The 12,226-nt window shown below is 36.8% G+C and overlaps 1 protein-coding gene across 3 annotated transcripts in view; it reads right to left on the bottom strand.

Annotated features, from left to right (window-relative positions):
* The window catches only part of ZNF608 (zinc finger protein 608), an 83,030-nt gene that overhangs the window by 36,414 nt on the left and 34,390 nt on the right, over positions 1 to 12,226 (bottom strand). For all 3 annotated transcript variants that reach the window (XM_059873947.1, XM_059873948.1, XM_059873949.1), the window contains exon 3: positions 9,342 to 9,597. In XM_059873947.1, the coding sequence (XP_059729930.1) occupies positions 9,342 to 9,597 (256 nt within the window). The remainder of the gene's footprint in view (positions 1 to 9,341; positions 9,598 to 12,226) is intronic.

The following is a 12,226-nucleotide window of genomic DNA, read 5'->3' on the forward strand; positions in this document are numbered from 1 at the left end:
GGTTGGAAAATCTTAGAAATTAGATACTGTCAATGGGCTAAATTATTTTTCCATTGAAGAGACACATGTCTTGAATTTTAAATTTTTATAAGAATATCAACGAAATTTTTTTCTTTCTTTCACACAATAACAGAAAAATGAAAGACTTTTTCAAATGTGAAACTATGTGGGGATGCCATTCTCTCCAGCATTCAGGAAAAAATAATCTGATCTTCATTAAAGGAATGAACATTAGTAACATCTATTGGCATTTCCGTCTGGTTATATCAATTCTAAATAAAGGTGTCTGGCTGGAGATTCTGGAACACAGGAGCTGGTTTTTGGTTGGTTTTTTTTTCCTTAACTTTGTTTAATTGCTCAGTCTTGTAGCCAGTGATTCTTCCTAGTCTGAAGTTATATGAATTCTATCAACACCTAGTGATTCTTCTGGATTAAATTGGCCTGGATGCAGACAAACTTGTACTGCCTTCACTGTCAAAGGGGAGAGCGACGTTTCAACAAAATCCCTCAATATTAATTTATTGCAAAACTTTCTCCACAGAAACTACAGTCTTAACTTTTAGGATTTTTATAAAATTGTAGAGAATAACCTAGAAAGTACGCTTCTTTTAAAAATCTGTAACACTCTATAAGTCATACTCTGCTAAAAGCTGACATCAGTTTCTCTCTTCCCTAAGGAAACCAGCTCTTTTAGTGAAACCTGAGACTCTTCTTACTGTTTTTAAATCCCAGCTAGAGCGGGTCACATAGCCTCAGGGCTTCAAAGATCCACAAAAGCCAGCTCAATATGAATGCTAGGTTAAGAAGTACAGGTTCGGTCACTGCAGGGGAAAGTAAACAGGCAGTAAAACATAATTACTTACTTCAACTGACTTAAATGAAGAAGTTTTAAGTGATGGGGGAAAAAAAACCATACCACCTCAAGATTAATTTAAAATTGATTTGGAATTACCCCCGCTTGAAACTGATTTTCCACAACACTTTTCCTCAGTGTAAGGGACTGGTGACAGAATTGCCATCTCCTGACAAAAAATGTCAGTCTCATTTAATTAATGGAGATTGTTATACTGTTAGCTAAATTACTACAGAAATAGCAAATAGCCTGATCTTCCTCTAACATTCAAACAGAAACAACAACAAAACTCAAACAAAGCAAAATCACTTAAAACCACGAAGTACTGGCCCAAGTGAAGTAGTACTGGCCTAGTAAACATCCCAAATAAACTCAACTGACATCTTAAAACTGAGGGAAAAGAAGGTGCTTAAGGCTTTTCTTAAATATTCTTCTTTATTCTGATTAAATCTTTAACAAGGATGGTAAGAAAAAAAATCTGCCCTTAAAAATTAATTCTACACTCTTTTATTTCCATAGCTATATCCCCTTTAGGTTCTATTAAGATTTAAATTTACAGCTAGTATACAGTGCTAATTTTGATGGATGTGTGTTTTGCTTTAGTTGATACTCCTTAAAAAAAACACCAAAAAAACCATCAACACTGAAAACCCAAATTAAAGCAAAATGCTTTAATACTGGTCTTTTGTTTTTCATCCCAGATGTTTCTCGGGGATCTTATTACCCTAAATTTCATAGCACTTGGGGATATGAAATTGATGAACTTCAATTGTGCTTTCCATTGTAACACCAGCTTTTGTAAAGCCAGACCTACTTTTTCAGACTAAATCAAGAAAGCTATTTCCCTTGAGCTTTTCATATTTATATATATTCTTTTTCTTCTCCCTCACCCTCTACATTTTCAGCCTCTGTGTTTCCTGCCTCCCTCTTCTAGAATAAAAATAAAAGCAGTAATATTTTATTAACCCTGAAGGTCAAAGGGCTCTTCACTGTTCAGTATTTTTGAGTTTTTCCTTCTGCTTTTTGGATTGCTACTTGCCACCAAAAATTCCACATTAGTAGCTAGTTAGTACTACATCAGTAGCAACTAAAAAGAATTACAAATATGCTCAGGATACCAAAATGTAAATGTCTACTTTTTCTTTTATAAATGAAAAACTGCTTGTTAGGCCAGCCACTGACTTGATACTGGAAAATTAGTCCCGATGCCAAAAGCAGCTTTTAATGACGTAGCCTCAAACAGTGGAGAAAAAGGATTATTTCTTAAATTGATATGAATCTATATTAGTAAAAACATGCACTCTTATCAACAGAGAGAACCTCTCATTCACCACTGCACAAGATTGACCCCGATTAGGAGTGTAGCAAAACTGGAATACAACAGCTTGTCTAACTATTTAAACTACACACGAAATTAATACTGACTGAGAGAACATCTTTAAATAAGTGGGTTAATCCCTGAAGCACACCGGCTAAAGATGTCATTACAGTTGTGCTTTCATTCTCTACTCCAATGGTATTTATTTAGTAAGGAAACACTTGGATGCACACACACTTCATTAGCAGTCATCTCTCCCCCTGCTATCTAGAAATCCAAACATCACATGTTCCAAATATTTCGTACTGGAACAGTCTCACTTTTAAGCAATCTGCTGCTACTGAGAGTTTGCTTTTGAGCAATAAATGCTCAAAACTGTTGCTTTTCTTGAAGCAGCTCCTTCAGTGTTCACAACCTCACTGCTTGAGCAGGCTCGGTTTCACATTCAAATAGCTCCAAGCAAATGTTTCCAATCTCAATTATCCTCCTTCCTTTTTCTAGGCACCCTCCCTGCCCCCATATGCTTGTTTGCAAAAGAGATAATTTTCTATGTATGTACAAGCAGCGCAGGGAGTCTTCCTCTGTAGGAGTCTGGCAATATGCAGAGTTTTATGTAAGCACTGTCTGGAATTTGTTTTTTCATTCTCTGCTCTGGGTTATACCAAGAGAATTACACCCGGATTCTCACTGAGTTGGAAAATGTGGCATTTGCCAGGTCCCTTTAGATAAGCTGCCTGTTAGTACCCAGGGTAAATAAGACACTTCTGATGTTTTTGGTCAGTTATTGGGACTGCATTGTGGCCACACTTTACATAGCATTAAATCAGTATATTAAGAGTGGACCAACAAGAGAAGCACAAGTAGACAGTACAGAAATCACAAATTCCTCCATGTAGCAGAGGCGTACAGCCTCTCTAAACAAATCTGTAGGACTAGCATTGGCTAGACCCTGTGGGGTGTTTATGTTCAAGGAGGAATGCTGACATTTAAATACCAAATTTAACATTTAACAGCAAAAATTTCCTAAGTGCTTTTCTTCCAGTGTTGGTCTGCAGTCTTCAAAAATCCAAAGCAATGGTATTGGGAAGAAATGGAAAGGGTGATGAGCTAGCTTAACTTTTCTGCTGTATTTAGAAAGCCTGGAAATTAACAAAGGTTCTGCTTTCACCTCATTTTTTTTCTTTTTACAGCTCTTCACTAATTTGTGGTGCTTTACAGCACCTAATCAAACAGCTTCAATCTTAAATTTATGTTTATACGAATGACTAATTGAAATTTTTGGGAAAAGGAGCTCTTTGCAACAGAATCAAAATTAAAACTCAAGAAAGTAAAAAGTGTCTTCTGTCTCCCTTCCTCTGCCAGCAGGGACCATCCATAACCTATTTTGAATTTCTGCTTCACTGATGTTTATGCTGACATGATTTATGTACTATTTGCTGAGAACAAAGAGCCTGCAAATGTTTGGTTATTGTGACCCAGCTGATTCAGGGCAACTCACTGAAGCCACATCACAACCATGTGCACCTGGTTCATAAAGTCAGTCCCAATGGTTTAAAACCAATTGAGGGGCTTCTGTGGGTACTCTAAAATTACTATTTGTTTTGTTTATTTTAGATGAAAATGGCATAAAACAGGCTACAAGTAGTAGGCACTCCTTGGCTCAAACACTGGTCAGCACTCTATATTTCAAGGAAATACACAAGAAAGAGTGTAGAAGCCAGTTAGAGGGCAATGCCAGAATTTATGTCCCTAAACAAGGGCATGTTCTGATCAGGTCAGACAAACAGCTGAGATAATCAAAATGACCCCTTCAGACATGACCAATTTTGGTTTAACTACAGCTAAATCCATCCTGTACTCTGAATCCTACAACTCTCAGAACTTGTTTCAGACAGTCTGTGTACATCCCAGATTCCTTCTGTAAAGTAGGTAGAGCTCCTACAAACCACAAACATTTTTATGCAAGACTGTGGCTTTCCATTGTAAGATGTAGAGCATATCTCTTCTGCTACAAGTTTCTATGTAACACATAATGAGTGTCAGACTCCAAATGCCTGAGATAATACAATGAGACAGCTGGACGTCTATAAAAAAATCACATATTGAAGGCTTCCTTAAATCCACCGATTTACTGAGTCTGGCAACACATACAGTAGAAAGAGCAAAAATTAAACATAGTATGTAAAAATATAAATACATGCAAAGGCTTGTTCTTGACAGATGGCATTTTGGTAGTGGGTGATGCTCATACTGGGTCAGCAGACAACCCATGCAGCAGGAGAAAACAACTGGATTTTACATGTTCTGTTAATGTGGCTAGCCAAAAACCCTACTTATCTCCACAGACCACTTCTCTGTAAAGTGGACATAACGAAGCCTGATTTTTGAGCAGTAGTTATCTTTATGCTTCTGTCATATAAATAGACAATTCTGAATTAAATATGGTGGTTAACAATACCTAACCCCTGTACCCAGCAAGTCAATGGTCTACAACACACAGAAATGTAAATGCACCCAGTATAAAAGCAAACCTGTTCTTTACAACTGTATCACTTGGTTTAATTAAGCATATTGTCTCTCTCAATAAACCCTGCTTGAGCTCAAGACAAAAGTGTGATTAACATGTTTCTCTAAATTTCTACGATTTGTTGTAATGTTCTTTGATAAAAATCTCTAATTTCTACATTTGTTTCTTTACATATTTGACATGGCTTTCACCATTACAAGTTTCACTGTCTGATCATGCCTCTGTATTTGTGAAAGTAAGTGAGTTGTTAAACCACAAAAATTGCTAACAGGAATAAGAGACAGCCAGATTACTCATTCTTCTAATTCTATTTCTGTAGACACATACACACCCTTACTTACACACACATGTACAAACACGTATCTAAACAAAGACATTCAAAACAGACTGTTGTTTTAAAGTAGTCTTTGCAAAACTAAGACCACATAGTAAGGCAGAGAGGAATCCACAACAGCTCTGTGCAACAGATAACATTTTCAAAACAAACCATGCATATTAGTTGCAAAAGTGGCAGGCTGGAAAACTGTATACACAACAAATACCACCATGCTTCTTTGTCATCTAAGCCTTCTTCTTTCTACTAAATTTCTCTAAAAATTCTGCAAAATAGTGCCAGAACTGATGCTATGACAAATTTGGAATACCCTAGAAATGATCTCATCAGGCTTCTGAGATCCATCAGATTCCTGTTTCTTCCATTTGAAAACGAGTCTCAGGTAATAAAGACCAACAAGCTAACACTGATTAAAAAACACATCTCATTTCCCCATTATTTGTTACTGTACAACAGAAGGTTGCACCTGTTCTGCACAAAGAGGAAGAATGTCACCACATGTAGACAGCTTGTTCTGCACACAAAGGCAGCAAGGGCTGTCTCCTACGCAGTTTTCAGGAAAAGAAGACATCATCAGAACTACTGGTTCCCACCTAAAGGCAGACACTACTACTAGATGCAGAACTAAAACCAGGATGTGACCCAGGGCAACTACATGTGAGAAGCTGAACAAAAACGGGAGCTCTAAGCAATTTAGAAAGTTGGTTGGTGGTTTCCTTTTTTTTCTGGGTCATTTTTATTTCCTCCAGGCAGTAAGAAGCAATTATTGCTCACTTAGAAATGTTCCCAGAAGATAATCACACAATTTAGCAAGTACCTGATTCAAGATAAACTTTTTTCTCAGTATAGCAATAGACACTTTTAGCAGCTGTTTCCCAGAACATCAGAATAACCAACCAAACCAAAACACACACTCCAGTTAACACTACCAAGCTGCTCTCTGTGAAGGATTTTACTGCAGATAGCTTCTGGTGTCAAATATCCACATCAGCTGCCAGTTTCAGGTTGACTTGCCCACATAATTTCTCTTTCCTCTCCCACCGGATAGCCTCAGACAGTCCTCAGACAGTGCTCAGTTTCACAGCCATTACCACCACTTGGGACATTCTACCAAGTTATAGCCAAACAAGGTTGTTATGCAGATGACAATGCCTGTGGCATACATACTAGCAATTAAACACTACACAGCTTAGTGGAGCAACTGAGAAATGCCCTTGTGAAAACTGTGTGATAACTCAGTCAATTTAAGAGTAACCACCTATGGTTAGTTTCCACCCCCTGTAATTAAATATCACAGGCTTCAGATGCCAGCTGCCCTCTACAATTCTAAAGATTAAAACACCCTGGGAAAAATGGTGTGTCTGATTTATTAAATCAAGTCAACTAAATAAAGTGGTGTGGAAGTAATGAAAAGAGCTATAACAATGCCCTTTTTGATCTTTCAGAATTCTGTCTGAAATCCAGTGTTGCTTTCTTCCCTTGCCCCCCACCCTTGAAGTGATTATCTTAAAAATATGAGTCATAAGCCTGAATATCATCTTTTTTCTGACCTCAAAGAACAAATGCAACAGAATGTGACAATTTGCTCAACATACATAAAAGAAAACTGGTTACTTTGGATAGCTTCATAACAGGTATTCTCAGTATATACCTTCTCTTTTACGAAGTATGTTTTACGTTTATGCTAATAATGAGTTCTGCATAAACTATTTGATTTTATCTTTCTCCACTCAGGCTACTATTCTCGTTGTAATAACTGAATCCACTGATGAGGATTCACCACATCCTTTCTGTATTTGCATTTCCACAACTAGTTGCTGCAGCACACAAAGGCTGCTCAGCAGTACATTTGGTTCCTATGAGTATGCAGCCAGCCTACTAGCCTATCCTTACCACACCACAACTCATTTTATAGAGTGGTTAACTAGATACAAAATAATTGAAATATTTCAAAACACAAGCCAGGATTAGAAATGTTCATACCTTCCTTAGCTTCTTCAAATTGTTTTATGTCAAGAAGCTATGGGATATATAGACAGCCAGAGAAATGTCAGTTTGCATGGGTGTTTTCATTCACTTTTGTAAAGCAGTAAAGGGACTGAAAACTAAAGAAACATATGAAAATCACAAAAAAAATTTGTATGTCATCATTAAAGTCCAGATGATTTTAGATGTGCCAAGATACAAAGACCTTGGTTAAAGTAAGGTGGATTTACACCAGTTCAGGAAACGTTGTGGTCTGCCCTAAATTAAAATCAGAACTTGAGAAAATTAGTATCCAATTATTTTTTTTTTATTAAAGGTAAAAAGAGGACCCATCTGTATGCTCTTTCCTAGAATCTCTCAGAAATGGCCTCATTCAGGCTTTTATATAGCTGCTTCCATGAACATGTCATAAAGTTTGAAAACACATAAATATATATGTATATGTGTGCCCCAAACATCCAAACTTTAATTAAAATGCAAAAATCATCATTAGGAACTCATTTTTCTTAATACAGTGTTGATTGCAGACTCTGGATAAAACAGTCAAATTTTCATTATTTTCTTCAGTCAGCAGTGTCTGAAACACTCAGAGCATGGTACAAACCACAAAATATGCTATCAGATCAACTATCTTCAGTCTTAATCTACACTCGTTATATTTCTAGAGTATTTTAGAATCCCATTTTATCTATGTTTGAACACTCATAGCTGTAGTGTTCACAAAGAGTGTTTGTAAAGCTATGAAAACAGGCACACTCATAACAGTTTCACTCAAACATGCCATCTCTGAATTGAGTTGTTTCAGAAAATTGTTTTAGACTAAACTAGGAAAAGGCTAAGGGAGTTCATTTCCATTAACTAACAAGAGTTTTTAAACCATTAGAGTGTTGAGATACTGGTAAATGGAATGTCACCCAGACCAGAATGCACTTTTTTTAATACTTCATTTCTGGTGCCAAACCTTTCGAAAGGAAGGCCTCTTAAATTCAGTGGGGGTCAGAAGTTTAGTTTATTCAGCAAGAATAACACTATTAACAGCTACTGCTCTTTCATGTCAACACAGTTAACACCCACACATTCCTCTGGTTAATACAGGCCAGTCAAGAAAGATTGGAGTTGCTAAGGGCAGTCATCTCTGCAGGGATATTTTAAACCAGAATTTATACTGTGCTTTAAAAACAATCTAAAAGGATCAATCTACCTTATGAATCTGCTGTAGACATACACAGAGAGAAAGATGGATGGATGAAAGCATATAAAAGCAAGTAAATCTGACTCTCTCTATTGATTTTTGAGAGGACAGCGTAGAGCACTTTGGTGAGGTCTTATATATCACTGCAAAGGACGAAATGCCATTGTGCATACGGTCTGAAGCATGTCAGGATTTATCATGAAGTGCTGCATCGCTGTATTCGGTCATTATATAATTTTGTAAATAATCTTGTTTTCACTGTTGAGGGAGGTAGATGACTAAAAATTAAATAATCCTCAAAAGAAAGATTTTTGCACAGCTATTAATGAAAACATCTGCTATTATTAAATGAAAAATTGCAGAAGTTTAGTGTACGCATGCAGTATTTTTAGCAGGAGAAAGCTGATATTTTATAATGAGCTTTTGAAATCTGCATATCACAGCATAATCCTCTTCCTACTTACTTTGCTCTAAATCACAGCAAATCATAGCAAATCAACATTTAGTGTTCCCCAAAGCTCTCCAGCACTCCTACTTGGACAAATGTCTTCAAAGGATATTAAAGAAATCAATCTGGTCTTGATAGCACTTCTTCACCACATAGAAAGCTTTTCTTCAAGGCTAAAAGCTTTCCTCTTAAAGCATATTTTAAATAACCAAAAAGCAAAAATAATCAAATCAAATTGAATTTTTGCAGGATCTCTGGGGTCTCTATTGTTATGTAATCGTGACATTTCTTGTCAGCTGAAATATTCAGCCAAGTTTTCATCTAAACTATTCATATATCCATTCCCATCACATAAACACTCCCTCATGATGTACATTTAACTATGACATTTGTGCTATTCTATTAGCAATTTCTTCATATGTTTTTCTTAATATAGCAAGAGGAAACAATTCTATTATTAGCTGGGGTTACATGGTAGGTCATTTGGAAAACACAGCTGCTTTAAATAATAAAAAGACCTGCCATTTGTTTTTTAAATAAAAGCTCACTAGCTGAACTGTAAAGCTGTGACTGTCACAGCACATAATGGTGTCCCAACAGATTAGCAAGCCTTTAGCTAGCACCCAGGCAGATACAGCACATACCCCCTCGCAGAGACAAACCTAATGGAAAAAACAATTTACCTTCTTCAGTTTCATGCCACACAATTCCTTCCAAGTTCACGCTGGTCCCAGGCTCACAGGGTCCAAGGCATTCGGGTTCTGTTACTACTCCAACCTCGCAAGTATTTACACCCACTGAACGTGTCCGTACCAAAAGCTGCTCGACTGGTGCTGCAATATTGGATGAAGATGGGGAAAAGTAGGAAGGCAGAATCTGAGGTGTGATACTGCTGGAAATCGGAGGTGGAGGTGCAGGCACTGTAAACAGGGGATCAACCTGAAAATAACAGACAAACTTACTATAATGGTGCTGTGAGAGTTAAAAAAATAGAAATAAAATAAAATAATATAAAATAAATACATAAATAATTTTTTTTAAAAGTAGTAGAAAGTCCAGTTTGCCAAGACTGCATTTCTTTATGTAGGGATTTGATGTATCTTAGGTAATTTCAGTCTTATGAGTTCAAATTTTTTGGCATTAGCCCAAATGCCGCACATGAAAAACTAAGTACAGAAATATCTATCATACATGCTAAATAAGGCAACTTGCTAAGTTTCTACTAGACTATTCCCTGTCTTCATAGACTGTTAGTATGAAATAATAGTGGATTTTTAAAACAGGGATTAAGTTTACTTTTTTCTTGGCACTGACAGAGACTGATTTGTGGATGGAAATTAATTTGGTGAACTGGGAACTTCATTTTCTATTTACAGAAGAAAATTATAAAGACAGGTACAAAGACACAAATGCTATTCTTTCACTTGTATCATAGAGAAATTAGTAGTTGCAACAATTCTAATATCCATATGGCAGCAAATACAATCTCTTGTCATCCAATAATTTAAAATAAATTAGGATGACCCACCTAATACCTCACAGATAACATTTAGATCTTTCTACTTGGAAAAACAGAGAGGACTTTTTTAAGAATCAAGCCAAACCATCTAATTTCTCAGGGTTTCCAAAATTCATATTTAGAAGAATGGATCTTGCCAGACAATCAGTCTGAACACAAGACAATTCACAGAGACAATATCAACATATGAACTGAAGGAGTTATCTCTCCCGTATGAGAGGAGCAGATTCTCTGTATGAAGGTTTGGCTGAGGGTTTTCAATATTTCACTCTAAGGTCCCTTCTTCCATAAAAGACAGCTAGACAAGGATATGAGTGTGCCCAGTCAACTAGCTAAATCACCTGGAACTCACGTTCATTTGGCCCATTGGATCACAGACACCATGCAAAGAAATCAGTCTTCAACCTAACGATTTTTTTAAAATAGCTGGTTTTTACCTGCATTGAAATAGAGAACCAAATATCTTCATGACTATGCTGGTTTTAATTTTGGATCTCAGGAAGACTCAACAGAAAAGACGTAATGACTCACTGTACATCATCTAGGTTTTGCTCAAACGTATGGTAACACAGATCAAAGTTAATTTTACTTCTTGTAAAGCAAAAAGGGGGTACAAAGAAAAGGACAGCCAAAAAGGTATTACACATGTATCAGCCCACTTCATCAGATGGACACTTTTCATAATGAAAATATAAAATGACAAATTAGGAAGAACTTTTTAAAAATTGTAACAATTGTTACCATTGGCCTTTGTAACAAGTCTGGGTTTTTTACCATTATTCATAGAAACAAACTAAGCACCAAAGCTTTTAATCATGTGTGCAAACCTTATGCATGCTAAATAATTCTCAATAGGTTTATAAAAATGTTTTGCATGATCTTTGTATGACCAGCCTAGATTCTGATCTCAATCGCATTAGAATTAAGCAGGAGAGGGGAAGGACCTATAACCACAGTCTTCTCCAAAGTATTCCTCATTTAGAGGGGATTCTTTTTATTGAGAATGAAATCTTCAGGTTAGAGGTAAGTAAAAAACCAAACAAACAAACCAAATAAACCAAACAAAACCCAGAACAAACAAACAAAACAATAAAAACAAACAAACTCTAAAAAGACAAACAAACAACCACAAAAACCCACAACACCACAATCAAAGCAAAACATAAATACTGAAAGCATCCCTAAGGAGTAAAAACCTACTAATGCCATCAAAATTCTACTGGTTAAAGCAGAGTTCCTGCGGCATAGAACAATGCACTCAAGCAATTATATCTTTATTCTTCTCATTATGCCAAGAGAGTAGCAAAGTTAAAGCACAGGCAGAAAGCTTTGCAGAGCAGACTTGAATGCACACAGGAAAGTCAAATATCAACTGACCCCAGCAGCAGCTGTTACTTGCAGTACCTAATAGCACACATCACACAAAACCACAACTGTGGATGCTGTGTGTGGGGAGACACTGATCCTGCATTCTGCAGCTCCTGCTGCCTGATGCCAAGGGGAGGCACATGTTTGGATGGCATGGAGCCCTGCGCTCTGGCACTGGCTGTGTAACGGTGCTCTGTCAGTGAATCCGGGTCAGTGTGTACCCCTGCATCATTTAGGAGCTCTTAACACAGCTTACTTCAAACCAGAAGAGAACTGGGCTCAGTAACTGGCAGGTAAATGGAGCCTAGCACTTAGGAAAAGCTAAACCGCATCCCATTATAAACCCAAAAAATGCTGATGAATAGCCTGTTTGATAATTTACATGGTGTTCTGTAAAGCTGTGCAAAACCTCCTACCACACACGCAACATCATTCTTATATAAAATGGAGTTATCACAAAACCAGAGGAAGAAAATTCCTAAGTGTTTTCTGTGGTCATACTAAACTAGCCAATGTTTTAAATGAATGTAGGCTAAATTGACAGATGTGTTTTCCGTTTTTGACTGTTATAAACAGTGAGGGGGAGCTAACAAAAGCATGGATCTGACAGTGTATCCTATTAAGTTCTTTGTTACAAATATTTGTGCTCAGTTCTGGTTTATTTAGACCTGCTAATAAATG

The sequence above is a fragment of the Haemorhous mexicanus genome, chromosome Z (assembly GCF_027477595.1).
Source record: "Haemorhous mexicanus isolate bHaeMex1 chromosome Z, bHaeMex1.pri, whole genome shotgun sequence".
Taxonomy (NCBI): domain Eukaryota; kingdom Metazoa; phylum Chordata; class Aves; order Passeriformes; family Fringillidae; genus Haemorhous; species Haemorhous mexicanus.